Source organism: Gallus gallus, chromosome 1, assembly GCF_016699485.2.
Source record: "Gallus gallus isolate bGalGal1 chromosome 1, bGalGal1.mat.broiler.GRCg7b, whole genome shotgun sequence".
NCBI classification, from domain to species: domain Eukaryota; kingdom Metazoa; phylum Chordata; class Aves; order Galliformes; family Phasianidae; genus Gallus; species Gallus gallus.
In genome coordinates this window covers 7,274,347-7,301,156 of record NC_052532.1, presented here as the reverse complement: position 1 = coordinate 7,301,156, position 26,810 = coordinate 7,274,347, and the positions used below count along the sequence as shown (strand labels likewise).

General features: G+C 43.0%; 1 protein-coding gene and 1 long non-coding RNA gene across 14 annotated transcripts; one reads left to right on the top strand and one right to left on the bottom strand.

Annotated features, from left to right (window-relative positions):
- Positions 1–866: 866 nt before the first annotated feature.
- Positions 867–20,610, bottom strand: OPTN (optineurin). Of its 13 annotated transcripts, none has more exons than XM_046940964.1 (14): positions 20,390–20,610; positions 18,796–18,975; positions 16,816–17,018; positions 14,183–14,341; positions 12,684–12,757; positions 10,472–10,603; positions 9,358–9,439; positions 6,686–6,801; positions 5,860–6,009; positions 4,700–4,793; positions 3,886–4,044; positions 3,092–3,222; positions 2,069–2,148; positions 867–1,834 (listed from the first exon to the last, which is right to left on the bottom strand). In XM_046940964.1, the coding sequence occupies exons 2-14, from the start codon at positions 18,959–18,961 to the stop codon at positions 1,713–1,715; spliced, it is 1,668 nt and encodes a 555-aa protein (XP_046796920.1). In that variant the 5' UTR covers positions 18,962–18,975; positions 20,390–20,610; the 3' UTR covers positions 867–1,712. The 13 variants fall into 13 exon arrangements, with proteins under 13 accessions (XP_046796920.1, NP_001383020.1, NP_001383021.1 ...); NM_001396091.1 differs by having other exon boundaries at positions 10,472–10,606; positions 20,390–20,412; NM_001396092.1 differs by having other exon boundaries at positions 10,472–10,606; positions 18,796–18,972; positions 20,390–20,412.
- On the top strand, positions 20,316–24,896 carry LOC121108015. Its single transcript, XR_005842342.2, has 2 exons — positions 20,316–23,130; positions 24,712–24,896. It is a non-coding gene; the product is annotated as an uncharacterized LOC121108015 (long non-coding RNA).
- The last annotated feature ends 1,914 nt before the right edge of the window (positions 24,897–26,810 follow it).

Genomic DNA, 26,810 nt, shown 5'->3' with positions numbered 1-26,810 from the left:
CTATTGCTGATGGATAGCAGTGGACTTCATAACACAGCTTGACATCTTTAGTTTAAGAGTACCCTGCATTACCTTCCCTTGCAGCTGTCTGAAACTGAGGCCTGGTGGAGTTTTCTATGTAGCCTGTTGTGCTGGAACAGCCACCCCCAAACCAGAGCCCCTCTTCCAGATGTGTGAATACGCCTTTTCAGCAGTCAGAGCACAGAGCTGGGATCTTCTCACAGATTCAGTGGAGAGAAGACAAGCAATGACAAGAAGTATGGATTTTTTAAATTTGTTTTAAGCTAATCTCTTAAATTGGACCTCAATGTGCATGCAAGTGGAATTCCTCCCTGAAATGTCAGCAGCAAAGGCCACAGCTCGGTCACTGTTGGTCACAGGGTGCAGTCTCGTATTTCTTACAGACAGGTGACGTGGCTCATAAGCCATGTCATGGAGAGTGACCTCATGACTCCTTCATATACATAAGTCACGGTGCCAGAGGTGTGAGGAAACGCGTTTCAACACTGAGTCTCACTTTCCTGGCTTAGTGCCTGGGGAGAAGGGACTGTCCTTTCGTTGCTCAAGTGACAACTGCTTTCATCTTTTCTTGTATACAAGAAAACAGAGATACCTCAGCTTCTGTGGCTAACACCATTGCTAACTGTAGTCGCATCATAAGCTGATCATGCTTGTTCATATTTTGGTAAGAGCTGTGTATTTTCTTCCCTTATGTAACAGCACGCCAAGAACTGTTATTTGTTGAGATAAAAATCAAAAGTGAGGACAAGAACAGAACTAATGCACTATGGTTCTTTCTACACAAGCTTTCCAGCCACAGCTATTAGCAATCCCCTTTCAGCATCCAAAATATTAACAGGCACTGATAATTTTATACTTGCAATAGATTTATTCTGAGATTTGAAAATCCATTATACTCCTCTCTTTAAATTAGGTTACATCCATTTCAGCTGTCTCTAACACAATACTGTACAGGTTCAAATAAATTTATTACAGTAAAGAAGAATCAAGACAACACCTTAAAAATAAACAGTTTTATAAAACCCAGTGACTTGGGTACACCAGGAGCTACATATACCAGACCTCAGTGATCTGTCTTAAACCTTATCTACGTCCAGCTAAAGCAAGAAGTTACATAAGCCATCAAAAATATAACATCAGATTAGTATGGTCACAAGGGCAGCAACAGAACTGCCATCTGGAGAAAGAGGTGGGTTCGTTTTAAATGCTCAATGAATACGACACTCCATTTTACTGGAAGCTTCTCAAACAGCTGTTTAATATGTTAGTTTCCTGATTAATAGTATATGAGAGATGAAGTATTTACAGGCTTACAGTAGTTGAACTGATGGGTATATACCTCATCTCCTCTTTTACTACAGCAATTCAGCCCAGTGCTGTGGGATAGCTGTAAGAGCAGAGCACATCAGGGGAATGTTCCTTCAAGATTTCACTGCAGCAGACACACAGGGAGTTTCATAATGCATCCATGTTGTTAACCTGTAAGAATTCGTTTCCTAACGCATGTTAAGTCCAGTGAGTACAGGGGAGGGTAGGAGGTTTTCTGTTTTCTGTTTTCCCATTGAATAAATGAGGAAAAACCTTGAAAATCTCCTTCGCTGGATGGAGAGTTGAACTTACTCTAGCAGAAAGAAAAACAAATTGTGTTTGGCAGGTGAAATTCCAGTAGATGAAGAACCAGAGGGTGTTATTCAATTAATGCAGTCCATAACATGGATCTGCAGCGTGTCCAGGTCTGGCAGAATTTCTTCACATTTTGGACAGGAATATATTGAGATATTCCGCTGTTCTGGCCATTCTTGACTACCAGTTCCTGCAAGCAGAGAAGATATATAATTACCTGTTACATTACTTCTTTTTTTTTCCACTTATTTTGTGTAATGGTTGAAAGAGAACTGACTTGCTCCTAAAAATCAGAGAATCACATTCTCTGCAGCTCCCCAGAATAGCCACAGAGGAGGTGGGAAGTTGCTTGCTGACAAGTAAAGGTGTTTTAAACTGAACACAGCTGGGCTTGGCCCTGTGAGCTGGAGGCTGCTTACAGTACCTCTTTGGACAAGGCGAGGTGAGTGCTCCCGATCTGGTGCCCTGGCTCCGTGGCGATTCTGCATCTCTGCCAAAGAGCTTCTGAGGAGAAATGGGACAGTTACTTAAAAGTGCTCTGAAAACAAAATACGATTAAACAGAAGGTATCTTCCCTTCGCCTCCAGAAAAGTTAAAAGGCTTCAAAGTAAGCCAGAAGATCTGCAAGTAACTCATGTTCTCATGCATTTAGTTCACAACCGCTGCTCTGAAACAGGACCTAGAAACACTGCTGCTCTACTGAGATAGTGCAAGAGTCCTGTTGAAATCAGGGTCAAACAACTGACATCAGCAGGATTTAGGCAGCTACACACTCATGAATCTGGAAGACACTCCTCTGGAAAGCTCCAAGGACTCTGAGCCACTCAAGGCAAACTGTGATTTAAGCAGAAAAGCAAGTTATATAAGAGAACGGGCTCAGAGGACAGTTCACAGGAAATATAAATCAATTGTTCAAATTCTGGGCACTCTTCCTGTATCCATGCTTCCACGAGATGAGTGAAATACACATGGTTTATATATTTGTCTTTTACAGCTAAGAGTGCTAAAATGGTTCAACTACATGGTATTACAGTACTTCAAAATGCATATACTCACTTATTACTGCTACTTGGAGAAGCAACAGATATCCCTGGCACACATGCAGCAAGCTTAGCTACTAAAGTTTAGCACTGCTAAAACTGAGGCCACAACCCAAAGAAGCAGGCAGAATTTACCAAGTATGAATCATCCCAAGTGAAGTCTTGCTGAAGTATCCAAGAACTAACATGCCTGATGCTAAAATGCTTTTGAGATTCTATCGCAAAATCAAAATAGCTAAGCCAGCCAACTGATTTTTTTTCTCTTATAAAATTCAAATTAACCAATAAATATACGTCTGCAAACTTGTTTGCCTTTTTACTGAGATGCTACCAAGATAACACTGGTTAGCTCCAGCATGCAGTGGAACAAGACAAAACCAAAGGCAGCTCAGCCAGTCTGTTCTCACCGGCCAAGATCTTCAAGGTTTTGCTGCTCTTTTAGCAGGTATGCCAGCTGGACAGCCAGCTGCTCCTTCTCCTCATGGATCTTCTCTCTTGCTGCCCTCTCGGCATGGAAATCAGAACAATAAACCTCCATCTGATCAGAGAAATTAAATCACGCTGAGAATTAGTAACTTAGACTGAACCAAGTCTATGTACCATAGTAGTATGCCTGTATCATAGCCTGCATCTACTTAAACATTCGTACAGCACCTACACACTGCAAAGTGATAATCTGCACTATATAGAAAGTGAAGAAGCTGCTCCATTTAGACTTCAATAATCTTATCCGGGACAGTGCAGTGGGTGGACAGAGGCTGAAATAAGGTACAGAACAGCAGTGAGGAGGTGATGACCTACGACACAGACAGACCAGTGGCACAGATAGTGGAACCAGACCAAGATGCCTTTTTTTTTTTCCTCCTTTATCTTAAATGTGAGGCAGACTCTTTTTAGGGTCATGTTGGAATAAAACAATCCCTAAAACATACGCAGTAATTCTTAAGATGGTGGTTTTAAATATAGAAATAATTATATAACATCTATTCCCAACTTTTATTTGTTGTGCCAGACTCCAGTGTAGGATATGATGGTTCAGGCCCTGCAAGGATCTGCAATGCAGGCTGACTAAGGGAATTATGCTTTGGAATTGAGGAAACAGATAGAGAGTATTCCAGACTGAGCCATAATTAATTAAATAGCTCCTTCTGGTTTCTGAATATTGGGTGAGCAAACCAGCCAGTTTCTGAAGGACTCATACCTGAGCACGGAGCACAGCCATGGTTTCAAGATCCTCCTCTTGCTTAGCAATTAGCTGCTTCATTTCATCCATCTGGAGCTGCTTTGCAGCAAGTGCTTGTTCTGCCAGCAACACCTTTGCATTCAGTTCCTCCACCACAACTTTATCCACCCTGTCATGCTGCAAGGAAGAATTAAGACTGAGATGAGCTCAGAATGTGACTCTGCTCTGAGTGGAAGTTTGCTACTTAATCCTCCTGCCCCTGGAAAAAAACTTTCAACTCCACAGTCAAAGGGGCTTGCCCTAAGATAGCAACATTGATTGATCTTTCAACTGAAAGATCACTTTTGTGCTTTCCAACTACATGGTATCGTCAAAACAGAGCTCCCAAATCAACACTGCAAAGGACACTGTCCAAAATGATACAGAAGAATCTCGCACTTATACGGATCCTCAGTTATGAACAGGACCTCACTGTGGTAGACATTCTATTTAAGAATACAAAACTATTCAGAACTCTACCTTTCTACATTTACAGACTATGCTGCAGGAACACCTACATGCATTTTTATATCAGGGATCTCTACGGACTGGACTTCATAATGCACTGCAGATTAAACCTTATCCAGAAAACACTGAAGTACAGACATGAGGATAAGATTTCTGTAATTGACAGTACAGGATCTCTGTTTCTCAGAGCAGTTCTGCCATGTTACATGTTATACTATGTGAAGGGATGATAATTGTTTTGGGCCTGAATTTATTCCCACATACGTTCTCACATCTCTCCCCACTCCCCCTAATTCATTATGATTTCTTCTGTTGATGAGTTTACCTCTTTGACTTTCATTTCACTGATTGTTTTCATTGCTTCAGTGAGTTCAGCAAGGAGTTTGTTGTAAGCATCCTGCAAGCTACTGTATCTTGTCCTGTTTATGAAAAGAAGCAAATGTTTGAAACACTTACAAGTTCTTCCAAAGATCTACTACTCTTTTTACCATGTTCCATTTTGCAAAACTATCCTACTTGTCCCAGTTGAAGACTTCTTTCTCTCCTTCTAAAATCTCAGTTTCATAAGGTCTTAAGACTTAAAAATGTATAGACAAATATAAATCTTTCAGACTTTAGAATAGATAACCCAGCTGTTTGCAAATGAATCTGCATTTCTGATGATAAAAAACTGTGCTCTGTTTTTCAGCATCTCTCTTCCAAGGAGTTGTGAGTCCAAACAAATGTCCTTACTGATAGCCTGCATGTCATATTAAAGAATCTATCATCCAATAACTTTATAATCAAGCTCACCAGTCTTGATGGAGAGACTTCAAATGATGGAGAATTTATCAGGAGAAGAACCAGACACAGACTCCAAATGGAATGAGCAGCATCTCCAGCAGCTGAAGACAGTGCCTTCAGACAGTTCCACCTCTCCATACAGCTCACACTGACATTTTTACACTCCTTACATGGACTGCTCATAAAAGGCAGGAAAGAGCTGCAGCAGCAAACAGCCACTCTCTTTATCTCAGCTTCACCTCATATTTAACTCTCCTAAATGCAAAGGTATTGTAGAGACCACTGACATCACTTTCCCATCACTGTCATCACTTGACTTGGCCCTACTCTCCAACCTGTGGATGCATTCACCCCCTGCTGTCCTTTTTCTGCTTCCTCTACTTGCATGCTATACTTGACCTCAATCTGCCTTTGGCTTTACAACAAAAGGAAGATACCAATCAGAGCTTACAGCTCAAATTGTCCTCTGTGACGTATTCACTAAACAAAAAGATACAATTTGGGACTGGTGTGGAGACTCCAGATTCCAAGTGACATGGACAGACGCAGAGGTTTCTACTTCAGACTCTATAAACACAACTTGGCTTCAAGCAGTGTAGAACACAAAACTCGTATTTCAGATTCAAACTCCCTTTCGTCAGGTTCCCTTAATTCCCCTTTCTCACTAACAATATCCCCCCATGATACACAACCAATACTCACTTTTCGTCCTGTGTCTTGGCTTGTTCTAGCTTGACCTCTGCCTGCACGCTCTCCACCTGAAGCTCCAGCTTCTTGATGGTGTATATGAGCTGCTGCTTCTCCTCCAATTCCATTGCAGCAGCTGAATTTACTTTTTCCAATGCTTGGCACCTGACAGAAGAAGGGAAAAAAAGAAAACACTTGATCTATCCCGTTCACCTTTTCCCAATGCATTTGGCACAATGGGCATCACACAAAAAGAATCGTTAGGTGCTGCATTTGAAAGGCTTATTTTGAGGAAGAAAAAGGAAAGACGAAAATATATCTACACAACTACCTGAATATAAAGCTACTAAATGGAATGCATTTTTTCTTACTATTACGAACCTCAAAGAACTGGAATTGGACAGAAAACTAAGGAAATAAATTGAAACTCTTGTTTCCACTTTTTAATGACCTACAGATTGCTCTTCAAAAGCACAGACAGACTATGTGAGAAGGTTTGTAAATAGGTCCCTTAGCTTCTTCCCCCAGGGCCAAAAAGTGGAGTTACGATGTGAAACAGAAAACAAGATCTGCCTTTACAGCAACAAGGATTAAAACCCAAATATTAAAATTCCAAGCACTGGGGTTCTATTTGTAGAATTAGGTTGGCAGCTCAGATTTTATGACAGTTATTGTACTTCTGTACTTTCATCTTCACTTAAAAAGAAGGAGCAATCTTTTGCAGCATTTCCATGAAACAGATATTTGATATCTGTAGAACTACTGAGTTTCCCAAGGTGGGAGTTGTCATTAAAATATTAACGAGGTGTCACAGCACAACTATTGTTCTTCTGAACCTTACTTTTCTTGAAGTTTCTTCTGAATCAGTTCTGCTTCTTTTAACTTCTCGTGGGCCTCTTGGAGCTCTTTAAAGAGGGCACAAATTTGCTTCTTCAGACTTTCTACTTCACTGCCAATCTTTTGGAAAAAAAATAAGGAAAATTACACATGGACAATTCAAGACAGGAAAACTGCAGGCTAACTAAGAACCAGGTTTAACCAGGAAGCACTGTTCTTTTTCCAGGGAAAACAGCATGAGTCAGTCTGCACCATTACACTCTATGCTCAGCAGTAAGGCCCCTTCCTTCTGCTCAGCTTCACAATTACCAATTACTCCTAAATGTGGCAGAACCACATTGCGACTTTAACACTTTCCTAAAATCTGGGTGACTCAAAGAGAACTCTATTACTCTTGTTATGCAGGCAGGTAATACATGTACAAGGGCTAATCTGAAAGTAATGTCTCCTACTTTATTATGTCGGGCCATGACATCATAGGCAGACGGTGGTGGTAATGGCAGTAGGGGCTGAACCTTCCCACCAATATTCTTTTCCATTACATTTTGTTGCCAAGTGATGGATGTCAGCAAGGGGGCAGTGACAAAACAGAGTCTGATATGGAAGTATGTATGAAACAAAGCTGTGTCACTGAATTGCACTTCATGCAGAAAAAATTGCGTCCACTGACATTCATTGACGCTCACTGAACGTTTATGGAGTGGATGTGAGCACAGTGAGACAGTGGGTGGTGTTTCTGCAGTGGTGACAGTGGGTCACCTCCTCTGGTGCAGATTTTTAGCAGCATGGCATGCAGGCTCTTGTTCATCACTGGCAAAAATGCATAGCTAACAATGGTGACTGTCGAAAAGTAATGCGTTGTAGCTGAGAATTTGCTCCATGAAATAGTGTTACTGTGCTCTTTTGTAGTTTCCATGGAAATAATTAGGAGGTATTACTTTCAGAGTGACCCACACACATGGTTTCTCAGAGTTCCAGATTAAAAACATATGGGAAAAGCAGACAGTGATTATTGCCAGTCCAGTTACAATCTGTCAAACATCTACCATTGGTAGCCTCCTTAGAAAGAGGTGTGACAGCAGACATAGAACAGAAACAGCAGTTTGCAAGTAGAAAAGAAGGCAGACTAAAATACTGTACTATTCCTCCTGCCATTTACATCCTACACTGGTAATACCCCTTCTGTTCCAGTTTCCTACTCCAAATTTCATTGTCATTCACTCATGAATCAATTTTGCAAATCAAGAAAAAAAGATTTCTAGTAGAACTACTACCAGTTTTGTTGCGAGTCTGATTCTTCTGTTTGAGCTTTGGACCACGAGCAATGAAAGATCCAAAAGACAGGCCAAAAGCAGGAGGAGGAAAGAAACAGTAGCAGTGTGCTCCTCTAACCCAGTGCACACCGACACCTCAGGGTTTCAGTAGTTAAAATACATCCCCACACTGTAGAAGAGGTGAATCTCTGACTCCTGCTGCTTTGTAGTGTCTGGAGGTACATTTTGTAGCTGGAAGCACTTCAGTCTCATCCTCTCATCCCTTCCAGTACTTGAGGGGATCTCAGCAACAGGAAGGAGACCAACTTCTTACACAGTCTGATAGCGATAGGACAAGGGGAAACTTTTGAAGTTTGAAGGGCACAGGTCTCCAGCAGACCTCATATCATATTTTCTAGCCCCACATGGCACTGCAGATAACCCACAGTGCCTAACAGGCATTCTTACTCGCCTTTATTATGCAGTTGGGTCGAACTAGAAGGGGTCTCTACCGTCACAGAAACTTTCCAGGCTCTTTTCAGTGGTGCCCAGTACCAGGACAAGAGGCAATGGGAACAAACCAGAACAAAAGAGGTTCCATCTAAACATTAGGAAATACTTTTTCACTGTGTGGGTGATGGAGCACTGGTACAGGTTGCTTAGAGAGGTTGTAGACTCTCATCCTTTGAGATTTTCAAAAGCCACCTGGACACGACCCTGAGCAACTAGCTCTGGGTGTCCCTGCTTGAGCAGGGGTTGCACCAGATGAACCCAGAAATTCCTTCCAACCTCATGTGATTTTTACATGCTTACCCCACATGGAGAAGCCTACAACTGCAGGCACATAAATTTAGATGGCTGAATCTGGAGCTGAATTCCAACCCCAATACCCATTCAAAGCCTAAACTGAGACCATCAGGCTAAGCTTGCCTGAATCTGTGTTGCAATCCAAGATAGTTACGCTCTACCATCATAATACATCTCGCCAGGAAAAAAGTCATATCAGGTGCCACATAAGCTCCACATACAGGACCTGTGTTACAGTAGGCTGCCAGTAGATTCTGATCTAAAAGCTGACCTAGGTAGCAGTGAGGAAATACATCCAGTTCAGAAGACTCTGTGGTGATGGAAATGAATGCATCTCCATCTATTTAAGTGGACAGGGCCAGGACAATGAAGCATACCTGCAGTTATGCCATACTTCCCCTAATTCTCAGCTATTGGTCTTATCCCTTATTCATGGCTTTGGAAGGAATCTCCTTTAAGATGTGGACTGGAGACTTCAAAATTCACTTCTGCAGCTCATACAAGATATTTGCCCTTTGCTTTCTGTATGCAAGTGAAAATCTAGACCCCGAAGTTGTTGGCCTCAACAAGTAAGCTATGCACTGCTAAAACTAAGCTCAGGATGACAGGTACTTACAGCCTCTGAACTCTCTTCTTCCTGGTTAGTTTGCGTCCCGCTTTCCAGGCAGTTGCTTGTTTCATTCTCCATCTTTGAAAGTCTGGAAAACAGAAGAATCCAGTAACAATGGATTTGGCCAATAGTTAGATTGTGACTGTTCAAGGATTTCATCCAAGTCCTTCTAAGATCATAGCCGTGAACCAGAGGAAAAACTCAAAGTACAGACATGCAGGAAAGCTTGCATAGTCATGGCAGCATCTAACACAGGACACCCAGCATGTATACTTAATTACAATGGATGTGCAGGTGCAGACAAAGACAATGATTCAGTCCACTATCATCAATCTTTGATACAGTCCAAAACTGCTAATCCTCTGAAAATGGGTCTGTTCACTGAACCCAATGATTGATATTGCCTCTATTTTGCTTTGATCTTTACAGAGGCTGAGATTTCTAAGAATCATTTGGCTATGGCTCATTACCTCTTCTAGGAAGACCACGCAGAAACAATTACTGTGACACTAACCTTTCATTGTAAATAATGTCCAGGAAGTCTTACTGTCTCTGCAAACTATGGACTTGGAACAGCTACTGCTTAGGCAATCCTCCATGCCTGAACACTCATGCTGATATATGTATGACTGAGCTGAGAAGGACACTTACGCAGGTCTCAGCGGAAAAACACTCTTAGGTGAGTTTGGAATTAAACTTTTTGGAAGCATTTCTAAGGAGCTTTCCCAAGCTCACATCCCTGTAATATCTGTTTAATACAAAGTGATTTGCTTAAGTCTCACAGTGTAGGTAATTCATACAAAAGCAAATAATGAGAGAGGAATGAGAAGAACATTCTCAGCTAGTCCTCGTTTTGTTTCACATCACATGTGGAAAGTTCAAAGCCATGAGGCAACAGGTAATTTGTCTTGATCTGTGCTACAATAGGAGGTAATAAGACAGAAAGTCACGCTCACAGAACAGAATGTGGTTTATCCCTATCAGAGCTACGACAAACATTATTACTAGTGAGTGCTCAGGAAACTGCCCATCCAGTTCACTCTGATCAGGCCCAAAGTTGGTAACTGCAACAGACTTGAATGTAAACAGCTTAAAACTTCACAGTGCACCTACTTCATACCTCTCTTTGTGATCCTGCAGCTCCTTCTCAAGTTTTTCCCTCCTCTGAGTTTCATTTCTAAGGCAGCAGAGCAACTGGCTCACAGTCAGCTCCTCAGATTCCAAATTCTTGGACTCATCTGCAGATTTGCTCCTGCTTCAAACCAAACCACATGTAAGCAACAAGAGTTATGATGCTATTAGAGCACTCCCTTACCCCTGGTTTTTGGACAATTTCACACAGTTCTGAAAAATCAACATTCTGTGCAAAGAGCTCATTCCCAAGAAGTGTGACCTTCCTGCAACCTGCTAGCCTAAGTCCTTAAGCATGTAAACACAGCCCTTGCTTTCTGCAGTGCTCAAACAGTCCCTTTTATCAAGCTGGGGGAACAACCTGGAATTTAAGAACAGAAAATAAAAACAGCCAGGACAAAAGAAAGCTTGGAGCATTTATTCCGACCTACTGTGCATCTCATTATGCTAAGTGCTACTATCTGGTCCCAAAATATTTTTTTTTCCAATGAAACAGGCAACATTTCTTATCTCAGTTTCATTCCTTTCCAGGAAAAGAAGGCATGTTCCACCAAAAATGGGCACTGGAAATCGCTTCCTTTCTCAGAAGGAATTCCTTTGATATTTTGTCTCTATCATATTCTGTAGCTGTTTTGAAAACTGCACATGCTTCCACAGAAACAAACCAAAACAGTTACAGAACTCTGAAATACAAGGTCTGTTAATGGCCTGGTGATAAGATATTGCATTCTCTTCTCTCCACTTTCATGTCTACGTAGATAGGAGGTCAAAATCCTCTAACTATATGATAAGATATATAGGTTATACACATTGTACATTTCAGAAGCTCAGCTGGGAAACAGCATTTATATACAAATTTGTTTTTGTAGTTCAGAGCAGAAACTAAAGCATAGGGCTGCATGTGCTCCTGTGAGCTACATACATTTGGTGAGCAAAATTCAATACCCCAAAGAGAGTGCTCAGCCAAGATATTTTAAGTAAATAACTTTTATCAGGGGATTTTTAGTGTACAAGTCTACAATTACAGAAATAAACCCATCCCGAGTGGATCACATTCCTCTGAAGCTGTTAACAGCACCACTCTAAGGTTTCAGTGCTGCACAGAGACACGTGGTGACACAGGAAATAGTGTAAGAGATATATATACCCCCTGTTTTTGTAGATGCAGCCCAGATACTCATCAAAAGGGAAGCAAATCCCACAGACAACATCTTATGATCAGAGTGTTCTCACAGGCCACTGCTAATGACACTCTGAATGCTTGCAGCCTGGCCTATGATCAGCCTGGCCTCTGTTACATCCCTGACTATAGCTAATTTTTTTCTTCAATTCCTTAACTACATGCTAAGGGACAAGCTTTCTATGTTATTACATTAAAATGCTGAATTCCTTTGCAGTGAGGGAGGGGGGCGACAGAGTTTAAGGGAAAACATACACGGAGCACAGCTTTCTGGCCTGCAGTGCCCTCTGCATTTTCTATATCCCTCCCTTCCAAAAGCAAAGGCCACAAAGTGGATAAGAGTGTACAGCCACAACCATCTAGCTCTTAAACTGGGCAGTATCCAAAATGGAAAGTTTAATGGTGTCAGCTGTCTGTGTCCATGAGGCGTAAAGGTTCAGCTAGGGGCAAGAAAGTCCCTTATGCCCTGGAGCTGATGTAAAGATCAAATTTTGAGAAGTAACTGAAACAGAATGCTCACACCTTAAGTCTTGTCACCTAAAAAATAATGACAATGTCACTGCACTATCTGCCCACCCCACCATAATACAGTTTATACCAATGACAAACAAACTGAGCAAGAAAGGTCCAGGTCTGAAAGGCTACAAGAACTTTGACTGTTATGAGTATCATTATAATCGAGTAGAGGACAGATACTGTAATAGAATTCAGAGTGACTACATGTATTGGAGCCTTTATCTTTCCTTTTTGGACTTCTTTTAAAACCTGAAAAGTAGCAGCCAGTTGGCAAGTCAGTGCATACTCCAACCAGTTGTACATGCTGTCTTGTCAGCCAGTGAAAACAGGAAGACAAAATGCCTGAGAGCAGAGTGTCTTTCCAACATGGTAGGAAGGCAGAGCTACTGCAGTGGAGGGATACAAGGCCTCAGAGAAACAGGACTGACACTGCTCAAAGAAAAAGCTTCCCTTACATTGGAAACAACACACTGCAGAAGTTTGAATCAGACAAAAACCTACATACATGTAGACAGCGATGTTACTGGCCATTTCACTGCTATTATCTTGATTTTCTCTTGCAGTTCGATTTACTTCTTCCTAAAAAGAAAAAAAAAATCCCCCCAAAATATTAGCTTGGTACTTGAACTGAGCAGGACAGTTTTATTCACTTAAGAAAGAAAAACAGGAAAAACTACTATGGTGACAATAAAAAACAAAACAAAACACAAAGTTCCTACAGATCAGTTTCACTTTTGCAAATTCTTAACCTACCTATTTCACATGCCTTTCCCTGCATCTCTTCAGGACTTATTAAAGAATATGAACAACAACAAGATTAGGCCTTCTTTTTTTTACTATCAACAAACCTCCACAGCCACTCTCTTATAAGGATGACACAGCACTGCCAACAGATGCTGAATATAGCTCCTCTTTCCCATTGCAAAGCTCACTCTGTGATCTTCGTAGTCTAAAGGAAGATCTGTCTTTGTAGCACAAAAAGGAGAAGAGTCCTGGAAGCTTTCCTGCAGTCTTAAGTTTTCTCTTCAGATTCCAATTAAATATTAATTAAATTCTGTGATTTTCTTGTTGCACCTGTCCTTGCCAGAGATGGACGTGCTATTGTGGAGATAGCAGAGACCCCCATTTTCACATTTCACATATTTCTTCTGAAGATTTCTCAGGTACAAGACCAGTAGAAAAATAATATTTTTGTGCCTTTAGGGAACACTCTACAGCTTTAGACTTCGATTTGCTTGACTGCACCTGTGTATTTCTGCCAGCAGAGACAGGAGACTCATTCTTCATGAGGAGAGCAGAGGGGCAGCACTGAGTTCTGCTCTCTGGTGACAGGGATAGGGTTCAAGGGAATAGCATGGAGCTCTGTAAGGGCAGGGGGTGTGAGGAAAAGGCTCTGCAGCAGAGGGCAGTGGGCATGAAACAGGCTGCCCAGGGCAATGATGATGACTACAAGCTGCTGGAGTTCAGGAAGCATTTGGACAATGCTCACGGATACAGGGTTTGTATTTTGGGTGGTCCTGTGTGGAGCCAAGAGTTGGTATCTGACCCCTTCCAGCTCGGGACATTCTGTGACTCTGTGAAAATTTACTTTGGGCAAGGAAAGTTTAAGAGCAAAAGTAAATTCTCTAGTCCTTTATCACTACATCTTGTAACATACAGATGTTCCACGTCAGGTAAGATCATGAAACACTTCCTTCAGATTCACTGTGCCTGTATCTTGTGTTACTACTGCTGCTGGCAGAGTTTGCTATTCCTTCTCAAAGAGGCAAATATATATATAATTGCTGTTGGTATAGATTCATGCTTCTTACTAAAGGAAGGCAAGTCTTCACTGTAAAAATGTCATCAGGTGAGTAACAACACCATCATTTTAATCACTCTCAGATCCAACTTTCTCATCAGTTAGCCTGGTACAATAAGAAAACCCAGTCTGCAAAAAGGACCAACTTGGGAACAGAGTTTCTGGCTGCAGCTCACCAGGTCCATTTTATTCCCTTTACTTACGTTCATCCCAATCTCCACAAAGGAGTCTTCTGCTGAGGCAATGTTCAGCTTGACCTGCAGCTCTGAAATGATGGCCAACAGATCTGCCTTCTCAGCCTGGAGCCGCTGCACCTTGGACTTGAGCTGCCTCGCTTCCTTCTCAGGAGTTGCACAGCCCTCCTGGGATAAACAAAAACCTGCATTAACCAACCAAAATGAAACAGCAGCCAAGGAACACAGAGCCTGAATATAACAGGGGTGTTCCATTTCCCTTCTTCTCTTTTAAAGTTTGCCTGGAAAAATCCAGTACTGAGATCTCTAAACTGCTTTGGTTCACTGGACAACAGCAAGTTGCATTTGTTGTTGTGCATTTGTTTCTTCCCCATTTTGTAATCCAAGCCTCCTTGTAATGTTGTAATGCTTTAATACACCATACACCCTCAATATGAATTCTGAATAACTCACGCAGTTTGACTGACGTTCTAATCTATCACTCATGCCAAATCTCTAAATTTGTGCTATGCTGACAGTGTCTCATCTTGCAGTACTGCCATGCACACCTGACTCACTATGATTTTGTGCTCAAGCTGTGAGAGGATGCAAAAGAAGTCAGCTTCAGTGCATAAGAGGGAGTTTTATATCCAGCAGGGCTCTCAGATGTATGGTTTTGAGATAAACCCTCCTGTGAGTAACAGTTTTTCACTAAGGGAAGCAACAGTATGTGTCTGTGATTCCTTTGAGTGAAACACAGGTGCCACTTAGCACCAGTGGGCTATAATCCATCTCAGTAAACAGTAATAATAAAAAATGGAATTGAAGTATGGCCAAAGCATTCAGGAGATAAATTCATTGTGGCTTAAATGACACTGTCAGCCTGAACATCATCATCAGAAATGAGAATGTTTCTGTCTTATTTACCATTACCACTGACTGGTTAAACTGCAAAGAATCAATGAAGAACCGAGGCTTACTTTATGGAGCTCTTACAGATGAGATAATTAACAGAGATTTGATTTACGTTGGACTGCTCAAGGAGATTGGATCACTCCACCAATAACACACTTAAAGTATCCAAAGTACAAGAAGTTCTAAAACAGGTATGGGCAGAACAAGTACCCCACTTTCCCTTAAAATCTACTCCAGCTTTACGAAATTCTGAACTTCCTTGACAATCCTGAAAAAGAACTTTTAGCCTGGTTTCCTAACAAAGTCATACTTGCACAATCACACTGCTTATACGTGACCTTTTTCCCCTTAAAAACTTTTGAACCAATTGGCCAATTCTGATTTATATCCTGAAAGAATTCTTGCAGAGTTCCATAAAACAAGCACACACGAGAGGAAAAAACAGCCTATCAATAACCATGGAGAAAAAGGCTGACATCCTTCAGCGGGCAACAGAGAACCCACATGAGTTCTGGAAGTACCACATACCAGGATTCATTGACTTAGCTCTACATGAAACTTGTTAAACATCTCTTCACATGTGGGACACAGAGTAGGTTTTGTTCTACCAGACTTTGTCCACAGGTGTCTTTGGTACTATTGGCAAATTGATGCTAACTGGATATTAAGCACTCACTGTTAGAAACTACTTGTTACAGAGCCAAAGGTAAGACAGGGGGAGAAAGCACAGCCAGAAATGGAGCAGCTGAAGGACCAATTTAAGCCAAACCTCAGTAAAAAGGCTTTCAGGATAGGTGAAAGATATAATGAAACCCAGAAGGCCAACTGTGTTCTGGGCTGCATTAAAAAAGGGGTGGCCAGCAGGGAGAGGGAAGTGATTGTCCCCCTCTACTCAGTTCTTGTGAGGCCTCATCTGGAGTACAGCATCCAGGCCTGGGGCCCCCAGCACAGGAAGGACGTGGAGCTCTTAGAGCAAGTCCAGAGGAGGGCCACTAAAATGGTCAGAGGGCTGGAGCATCTCTCCTATGAAGAAAGGTTGAGGGAACTGGGATTGTTGAGCTTGGAGAAGAGAAGGCTCCTAGGAGACCTCATTGTGGTCTTCCAGTACTTGAAGGGAGCATATAAACAGGAGGGGGAACGGCTGTTTACAAGGGTGGAGAGTGATAGGACAAGGGGGAATGGTTTTACACTGCGAAAGGGGAGGTTTAGGTTGGATATTAGGAGGAAATTTTTCACACAGAGGGTGGTGATACACTGGAACAGGTTGCCCAAGGAGGCTGTGGATGCCCCATCCCTGGAGGCATTCAAGGCCAGGCTGGATGTGGCTCTGGGCAGCCTGGTCTGGTGGTTGGCGACCCTGCATACAGCAGGGGGGTTGAAACTCAACGATCATTGTGGTCCTTTTCAACCCAGGCCATTCCATGATTCTATGGAAAGGGAGGTATTAAGTCAACCCAACAGTAAACAGGATACAGAATGAAAAGTTGGCAAAGGAAATGTTAATTTATTTCTTATGTTGATAGTGTTAACGATTACTGTTAATTATTAAATAAATATTAACTACCTCATGTGTGGCATGATGTTATCTTACTGCACTTCAAGACTTGCTTTATAAAATAAGTCCTAGACTTCTCATTAGAGCATAAGGATAAAAAAGGAGAATGCTAACAGAACTACTCCAGACCTCACCCATAAAAGATCCTGACATTCAGTGTTAATGTATGTGAATTCATCTTTCTCTTATTTACCATTTCAGCTCCTTCTTCTCTTTCCTTTAAGCTCTGAAGTTGTTGCTGCAGCTGCTCATTTTCAACGCACTTGGCTAGCAAGCACTGCTTGGCTTCTTTAAACTTTGTCTCGTAAAACTCTCGCTCTTCCTTTTGCTTCTCTCTCCAGATGGAAAGCTCCTCATAGCGGTCCTTCATTGCTTGGTTGTGCAACTTCATCGCTTCTAAATGATAGCCAGAGACAAGTCATTGATTCACATCAGTACTCCATCAATGAAACAGCAGATTTCCTCTACATCGAGCTCAGCTTTCTTCAATATCAAAGGGATAAGCAGTAATCAGATATGAAATGCAAACCACCTTCTCATATGTCTCAGTGAACTGAAATGAAACTCATTATAGCTCCTTAGTGCTATAATAAATACCATTAAAACCACTGCTGAAATAACACACTCACACTCTCTCGCTCCTTGAGTTACTCCTAAACCAAGAAGTACAAGCAAGAAGTACTTCCCACAAGAAGTACTTGTTATCTTGCATGTGTTATGTACACAACACAAATGAAACTAGTCAACAAAGATCCTGAAACTACTGAGATTCAGCAGGGAAAGTGTATTTTCTAGAGTGGTAAATGAAGGCATGAAAACAGCTGCTATTTAAGTGAAAGTCTCAAATATGTCCAACCACACTCTGCTTGAATATTCAGTTAAGATGAATGTAACTGGCAAATTAGAGCAATGTCGTTTCATCCTGACTGGGATGTCTTATGTATGTATGTAACAAAGTGTATCAGTGAGTCAGTATGCAGCAACTCCAGTCCCACTATTGCAAAATGCTGACAAGGCTTTTATGAAGCCAATGAAAGTACTTTAGACTTGGTTTTTAAAGCAACAAACTCAAAGTCAGTTGCTTGAAAATCTTCTATACATTGCACTTTCCAGAAACAGACACTACATCTTCATGTCATATTACAAATTGCCAAAAAGTTCTTTACATAACCAAAAAAGTTTTGTAATTAAAGGTCACTCTGGGGAATGATTCCGCAAGGCATGAGTTACAGCAGCTGCAACTATTGTCCTGGAACGTTATCTTGTATGATATAAAGACTTGCAGCAGAAAACCAGGGGTGCTTCCTGAAGCAACCTTCCTGCCAGATAGCCATGATACTCCAAGGCAGAGAACTCAGACCAGGTCCAGAAATGACTGAGGTGAAATTTGAACACGAATTCAAAACAGCAGCACACAAGACATGTGACTTCATGCCCTGCTGCCATATAAAAAGTGAAGTACCTGTCTCTTACACAGAAGTTCCCCAAATTCCTTGGGTTTCACTCTAACAAATTAATAATAAAACATATCTGACATCTGAACTTTAAGGATTCAGAAACAAAGCTATATTACCTAAAATTCGTTAATCATTAAGTGTTTTCAGGGAAACCTATTGGTTTCTCCCAGACAGACTCAGCCATGGATACTACTTTGCAGTAGAAAAGGTGCTGCAACATCTAAACTTTCAAAATGGTTAGTACACAACAGCACAGGACAGCCTGCTTCAATTCCCTTCTCTGTCTGTGAGGATACAGCTCCTTTCAGAGAGCATCCTAACCCAACTGTACATTACCCACTCTGCTGATGCAGCCATGGCAAACTGTTAATCTGTAACGGGGAGACCCAACCATTCTAAGATAAAAATCAAAAAATCTTTGCAAAGCTGATGATCAAAGAGCATATTTTTACCTTGCCTCCCAAAATACACAGCACTGTATCGATTGTGTGTGTAGTTCTGAAGCTTAGCTTAGGGGGTATTCTCCCTCCAATCTTCCATACCAATTCAATGTGCTGTGCCCTATCAAATCAGCCTTACCACTTACAGAGTCGCTTATAGAGTGAATGCCAGTCAGATATAAAAGGCTACCTAGAAAGACCAAACAAACACAGAGAATTCATACTCATAGGTCAAAAAGAGATTTGGGCCCGAAGAAGAGACTGATTCACATTCACCTTTTAACTCATTGTTCTCAGTGATCAGCTCTTTCATCTGCTGTACCATCTCTTCGGGTGTGTAGGTACTGAGGGTGGGGGGAGCCACGCTGTCCATTCCGTTCTCCATTTTACTCCTGCAATGCTCTCCATTTTCAGCAGGACGGATCTGCGGCTTGCTGGACATCTCTGCAGTGACTGCTATGAGGTCAGCAAAGAAAATTTTTTGCTAAGTGAATCACAGAATCATTAAGGTTGAAAAAGACCAATGAGATCACTTAATCCAACAACCATCAACCCATCCCCATCATGCCCACTAACCCATGTCTCTTACTCTTCTTGACCACCTCCAGGGATGGCAGTTCCACCACCAACCTGGGCAGCCTGTTCCAATGCATCACTACTCTTTCTGGGAAGAAATTTTCCTAATATCCAACCAGAACCTCCTCTGGTGCAACTTAAGGCCATTCCCTCTCATCCTATCACTGTTACCTGGGAGCAGAGGCCAATCCCCCCTCACCACAACCTCCTTCAGGCAGCTGCAGAGAGCAATAAGGTCTCCCCTGAGCCTCCTCTTCTCCAGATGAACAATCCCAGTTCCCTCAGCTGCTCCCCGTAAGACTTGTGCTCCAAACCCCTCAATACTTTGTTACCTTTCTCTGAACACACTCCAGGGCCTCTTGTGAGGAGCCCAAAACTGAACACAGTACTGAGGTGCGGCCTCACCAGTGCTCAGTACAGCAGGACAGAAAATACAACCATACTTTGCTTTTACCCAGACAAGCAAGCTGCACATGCAGCCAGCACACATACATCTCATCCAACCCCTCCATCCCCACTACACCAGACCACCCGTGACCCTACATAACACATTAACCCCTCAGAGGCGTGCATGCACTTGACTCCCAACCCACCTTTCAAACGGAGCCTTTCCCTGACAGACCCTCCCTCTGGGAATAACACTCAAAAAGACCCCCTTCGTTCCCTTCTCTCTGTACCCAGCAGCGTCCCACGGCAGAATAACAGCGCAGATGCGCTCCTCAGGCTCTCCCCAGCTACCAGAGGCGCTCCTCAGCCTGGGCCGCACAGCCTGACCGTTTCACCTGACGTTTTCGCTTTCTATCTCTGTCTGCTCCCTCCCCGTCCAACCCGGCTCTCGGGGCGGCTTGCGCTGAGGCGGCCGCCCTGCCCCGCCACGGCCGCTCCCTCAAGCCCCCTCTCCCCCCGGCCTGGGGGAATCCCTCGGGAGCCACAAAACGACGTTTCCCTCTCGCCCTTCCCCAGCGCGGCCCATCCTCCCCGCAGGCCCACCCCGGAGCCGCTGAGTCACCGCCTACGGGCAGCGCGAGCAAAGCGGCCCGCCCGGCTGCCGGGCCCTCCGCCGCCGCCTCAGCCGCCACCGGAGGCCGCGACCGCCGCTCCCCGCAGCTTTTCCCCATCCCGGCCCCGGGCAGCGCTCACCCCGCTCACGGCGCGCCCATGGCAGCGGCGGGCCCGGCTCAGCTGACCGCCGTCACACACCGCCCCGCCTCCTCCGCGGGGATTTCCCGAGCTCCGCGTTTCCGCCCCGACCCGGGCGCTGCTGTGTGCCGGGGCTGTGGGGCCTCGGTGTTACCTGAGGTAGTGGGTGACAGCCCTGCAGAGGGCTTGGAGCCGCGTGATCTTTAAGGTGTCTTCCAACGCAGCCATTCTATGATCATCCGGTTCCAGACCCTCTGCCGTAGGAAGGGATGCCTTCCATTAAACCAGCCTGGCCTTGAGCACCCCCAGGGATGGGGCATCCACAGCTCCTCTGGGCAGCAGTGCCTCACCACACTGAGTAAAGAATTCCTGCCTAACCTCTAACCTAATTCTCCCCTCTTTCAGTTTAAAGTCGTTACCCCTTGTCCTATCACTGTATGATAAACAGTCTCTCTCATCTCTCTTCAAGGACCCTTTAGGTACTGGAAGGCTGCTGTGAGTTCTCCACAAAGTCTTCTCAAGACTGAACAACCCCAGCTCTCTCAGCCTGTCTTCATAGGAGAGGTGCTTCAGTCCTCTCTCATCCTTGCGGCCCTCTGCGCTTTGTACTCTCTCCAGCAGTCCATATCCTTCTTAGGCTGGGCCCCAAGAGCTGGATGTACTGCCATATCAGCTGCACCACTCAGTTTGGTGTCTGCTAACTTGCTAGGGGTGATCTGAGTCCCACTGTCCGTGTCACTGACAAAGATGATAAACAGTGCTGGTCCCAGATACCCTGCAGAGGGAGAATGCCAAGGACAGGGCATCTTGCTGAGTTCGACCCTGGGAATACAGAGGGGAACAGGCTTCTCTGGGGACAGGTCTGATCTCCTTGAAGGCCTCCTGGGCATCCCTTTGGATGCCGCTTCATGGAGCTCCATATTTTTCCTGTCAGAGTGGAGACCTTGGAGGTGGCAGGACAGCCAAATCCCATGCAACCAAAAACTATTAGATATGAATCTCCAGCACGAGCAGAATCATAGAATAACTTAGGTTGGAGAAGCCTTTCAGTATCATCATATCCAAGCATCAAACTGTCCTACAGAGTCCCATCACTAAGCTATGTCCCTTAGTGCTACATCCACACGTCCCTTAAATACCTCCAGGGATGGGAACTCCACCACTTCCCTGGACATACCGTTCCAATGCCTGACCACCCCTTCTGTGAAGAAATTGATCCTGGTGTCCAATCTAAATCTCTCTCAGTGCAACATGAGATCATTTCCTCACATCTTGTCACCCCCTTTACAAGAAGCAGTTCTGGGAACACATGAGACAGTGATAACTGCCCATAATAGCACACTGGGCTGGAATTATCTCAGGGTGACTGTTCTTAGGGCTAACTATGGTATTCTGGTTCCTTCATTTTCAACGCGGAAAGGCATTTTAGCTAAAATGTCAGCTTTCCATCTGGAAAATATCAGTCTTTCATTAAATAATTGCCTGGCTTGAAAACATGTTCCTTCGGTTCGAAAATGTTAGCACCTAGAACTGTAAATTAACTTGTGTTTAATTAAGGCACACTCTTCTATGGAGTGGTTTTTCCAGCTGCACTCCAAACACTGCAGTCAGAAGCTCCCCAGTACAAGGGAGAAGAGGGTGATGGACAACAGATAATGATAGGGACCAATCTTTTACTAGGTTTTCAGCCGAGAAATTTCAGCATTCAAACTCTGTGTGCAGGTTGCCAATAGAAATAAAACCAGCAAGCATTTGGGACCATCTGCATGGTGAAGAGCAGGTCTCATAGGTTTATTCTATAATCTGTGTGCTTTCTGCTTATGCTGCTAAGAAAGAGAATCCATTTACTTGTAGATACACTGAGACTTTCTCTGCTTGTGGGGGTGAGATCTTCAAATTACTGTTGTGTCCCATCACTGTGCCCATGGCTGTTATGTTAGATGTGATAGAAGTGACTGTGATGGACAGTGTGTAAGACTTAGAGGAGCAGTAAAGTTAGCTTCTGTGAGACCAAGGAGCAGAAATACCAGCAGCTCATTGTGACTTTTTATTTGAACTCTAAGTAAAATTCTTGTGAACTGGAGGATCTTACTCTACATGAAGCAAAGGCAGAAGAAGAGCAACAAAGATCAACTGAGTTTTACTTGACAGAGCAATTCTATTTGATTATGCTTCTGATAGTTATGTGTTCCCACAGATTTGGTTTTAGTATCAACAGCCCAGTTTTGGGAACAGATCTTATGTAGAAAACAAAATATCCGAGTTTTTTGGGGAACAGTTTATCATTTAGATTTAGATTTGTGCTTCACTGCCAACCAGATCTGCATATCTTGCAGCTCTCTGAAGACATCCAAATGCAAGAACATTTCTACTTGCATTTGTAAAATGAATGGGGGTATCTTGGGAATCAGAAGTGCTATGTCTGATTTTAATTGGAATGAAACACTTCAGTTTTTAAAAGTCAAAGAAAAATGAATGCTCTTTTAGATAAGGGAGGGAAATAACCAAATAAGCCTAGTGGAAAAATGCAAATAAAATAATAGTAAAAAAAAAAAAAGCCAACCATAAAACCTTTGATATCTTTTTATATAAATGGAAAAGCTGCTTATGTCTAGGGAACATTGAAGTGTTTGCTTGAAACTCTGTTTTAACACATCAGCATAGTGGACATACAACTCGGAAAAGCAATTGTTTGGGCCAACCTAGTTTATTCAGATCTTTCTTTCATTACAGTCTGATCACAGTTTGCTTTGTCCATTCTGCTGGTTATGAGTAACATGGGTTGCGTTCACCCAGTGAAGAAGGAAACTCCTGCTCTGACTCTTCTCATGATGGCCTGAGCTGCTGGGCTGAGCTACAAATAACTCATCTATTTCTGCCTGTGCTGCATAGAAGGTAAATATTTGCAGACACGGCTTACAAATGTGTAAAAGTGTCGATCTTTTCCCGAGTAATTTGAGAAAATAGTCACTGATCAGCTCCAGGTCTGAGGGCTCAGATTCGGCCAAGTTACTTAAGAAATTCCCTTGTGGCAGCTGAGCCATGGAAACACTCTTTGTATATTAGGAAATGTGAGATAATGCAGCCTAGCTTAGTCTGAAAAGACAGAGGGCTGCACTGAATTATTTTACAGTATCCCAGGCTTGGATGTTGTTTTTGCAGTTGTCCAGGAGCTGAACCCTGAGAATCTGACAAAGCTGGGACGCAGGCTTGAACTTCAGAAAGCTCAGATAGGAAGAACATCTATGTGTATCACTGTGTATATACACAGAGTGCAGAAGTCTTATCTGTCTGTGTCTGTTTTATGTTATGTGGAGCTCACTCTGCCTCTGACTCTTATGTTGGCTCTGCTCTTCCTGTCTTTCCAGTCTGTGTTGCCTTCTTGCTTCTAACTGGTGCTGTGGTAGCTGCTGGAAACTCCTGATTTTGGCCAGGATCCCATAGATACTGTACAGACAGCCCAAAGACTGACTACTCTTTCAGTACACCATGAATATGTACTACATCAGTCTGGACTGCTTCCTCTGAAGAGCTCGGGTTCCTAAAGAGCTTTATTTTATTCTATCTACGGAGGGTCTGTGGAAGGGCCACTACCTTTGATTAACATCTGGGTTTCTTGCCAAAGTAAATGTTAGAGGGTTTGTTATGCCTTCAGATTTGCTGATTAAATTTAATTTCCAATTGGCAGGTAATTTGAAAACATCATAAAGATATGTTCTTCGCAGGCATGTGGGGGAGAAGGGATGTTGTGAAGTGCATCCAACTTCCATAGTCAGCAATATTGCATGATGAATGTCACCATAACCTAGGGAGAAGTGGGATAATGAAGTGCATTCTTTTATTACAACAATTAAGGCCTACCATGGCCTGGAGATGGCTCACACCCAACCGGTAAAATTTATGTTAAAAGGTATCAGACCTCACATGATGATCTACCATAGAACAGCTACAAAGATCATGAAATTCAAATGCATGAACTGAATGTTTATCTGCCGTGAACAGATGGTATGGTATATTCAGTCCCAGATCTCATGGATTACCAGTCCAGTATTGAACTGATTTCTATTAATGCTATTACTACCTTGAAAGAGAGAAATATCAAGTGCTGAGCACAGGGAGCCAAGACAGAAATAAAACTGTAGGAAAAAATGACCAAAGGTCACGTTTTTAGCCTGACAAACCTGTCATGGGCAGGGATCCCTATGCGATATGTGAAGCAAATGGTAATGACAAAGAATGTGTCTAATTGATTGCTTTTGGCTCATTCTGCACAGTCGAATTCACAGTGTGTTATGCACCTCTTTCCCTCCCACATACAGCTGAATGGATGACTCCTTTTACAACTGCAATTATATAACATCTCTATGCAATGACACAGAAGAGTAAAAAATAGTGCCTCTAGTGCAGCTTTTAGATGATCTAATTCTGAGCTTGCTGGTATGTATAAAAATTGTAATGTAATGGTTTTCCTTTCAGCTTTCTCCCCTGCCCTGAGAGGAGTTGGGATTTGATTGTGCCAAGTTGCTGGAATTCCTCACCATCAGCTCTTCCATGATAGAAGACTCATTCTGACTCATTTTGTCACCATTCAACAAAATAGATAAAAAATCTGCAGTCTTTTTTTTTTTTTCCTAATAAATTTAGTGATTGAAGTAAAACTACCCCCAAAAGTCCCCATTTGTTCTCAATCTATCAAGAACAGTATCCATAAGAAATACCCCATACAATGTCCTTCAAGTACAAGGTTCTGCAATAGGAAGCATGATAAAGTAATCTGCTGCCTGACAGTGGGATGCCTTATGAGCCTAAGGCATCCTTTTTGTTGTTGTTGTTGTTGGATGAGAAGAATGGCAAAATGATTACCACAGATCATAACCACAGGGTAACTACAAGATAACTGGGATATGGTGGGCCACCAAAAGTGCCAACCGTACTGTGGTGTGCATCAGGCCCAGCATTGCCTCTGATCAAGGGGAGGGAATGTCCTGCTCTGCTCTGCTCTGCATGGCCTCACCTCCAGCACTGGGTGAAGTTTTAGACACCACAGTATTAAAAAGACATGAAGCTATTAAAGAGCATCCAAGGATAGGGGGCACAGCCCCGAGCTGCCAGGGTTTAAGGAGTGTTTGGACAATGCTCTTAGACACAGGGTTTGAATTTTGGGTGGTCCTATGTCATGGGCGTCCAACCTTTTGGCTTGTCTGGGCCACGCAGAGTGAAGAGGAATAGTGTTGGGCTGCATATATGTAGGTTGCTCTGAAAGTAATGCCTTCTATTTATTCTGTGGAAACTACAACCACTGAAAAGAGCACAATAACACTATTTAGTGGAGCAAATTCTCAGCTACAAAACACTTTTAATATCATCACCATCATTAGCTATGCATTTTTGTCGTCGATGAACAAGAGCCTGCATGCCATGCTCCTAAACATCTGCACCAGAGGAGGTGACCCACTGTCGCTGTCACCAGTGCTGAAACGCACCACCCACTGCCTCACTGTGCTCACATCCACTATGTGATCTCCATAAACGTTCAGCAAGCATTGATGAACGTCAATGGCTGTCACTTTTTTCCACGTGGAGGAATTCAGTGACACTCCTTTGCTCCATCCACGCTTCCATTTTGTCAAACTCCCCCTCTGCTGCCATCTGTCACATGGCAACAAAATAACAGAATATTGATGAGAAGGTTCAACCTCTACTGCCATACCACCAACACCCAGCTCTGACATAGTGAACCAATTTAATAAAATAGGAGGCACTACTTTCGGAGCAGACCTTGTAAGCTATGTAATATAGTTTATGTGTTTAAATCAGAAATGTACTGACTCATCCTGGAATATCTGCCATTGACAGTACTATAGGATCCTCGACTTAAGGGTCTTATATTAACTCAGGCAGCAGTAAATTTCAGGCATCATCTACTATGCCAGCAAGTGTGGCTGCTTTTTGCCCTTATACCCTTAAATATAGAGTGGGAAGTAGAAAAATAAAAGGATAAATGTGCAGAAAGGGCAACAACCGAATTGACAGCTGTCCTTGTTTTTTCTTTCCAATAGGTGGCACCAATTCTCTTTCCAGATCATCATCCACTGAATAGGTCAGGAGCTTTGGAATACCACACGTGTTTAAAAACACGGGCAACTTTGCCCTTTTCTTTTGCTGTATCTGAGTGTGAAATTTGGACCAAGAAGGCAGCAGACTGAGAAAATATCTGAAGCCCTTTGGAATGTGGTGCTGCTGCCAAGAGCAGTCATGCCAGGAAAACACAGGCAGATCAACGAGCAAACGTGACCAAGTGCTAGAAGCTGGGAGAGAGCTTTACTTTTGACTAAGGATGGTCAAAAGTAAAAGTGGGGCTATTTTAGGGAGCTACTGAGTGGGAAGTGGAGAATTGTGGTAAGAGGGAACTGAAAAGGGGGGTTCCAGGCTGAATGGAGCTTTCACGGACGGACAAAGAGCACCTTGCTGAGGGAGAGCAAGTGGCCCAGAGCAGCATGCTCCACTTGGAAGGAATGCTTCCCCAGTGTTGTTTTGTGTATGGAGATCTGTATCTTCTTTAAAGCTGTAAGAAG

Bases quoted from the DNA above. Each gene is read 5' to 3' on its own strand.
- OPTN (NM_001396091.1), bottom strand. From the start codon at position 18,961: ATGTCCAGCAAGCCGCAGATCCGTCCTGCTGAAAATGGAGAGCATTGC. The intron at 17,019-18,795 runs GTGAATGTGAAT...GCTATCATTTAG, and splicing joins TGAGAACAATGAGTTAAAAG to AAGCGATGAAGTTGCACAAC. The intron at 2,149-3,091 runs GTGAGAACAGAC...ATTTCTCCTCAG, and splicing joins AACCTTGAAGATCTTGGCCG to AAGCTCTTTGGCAGAGATGC.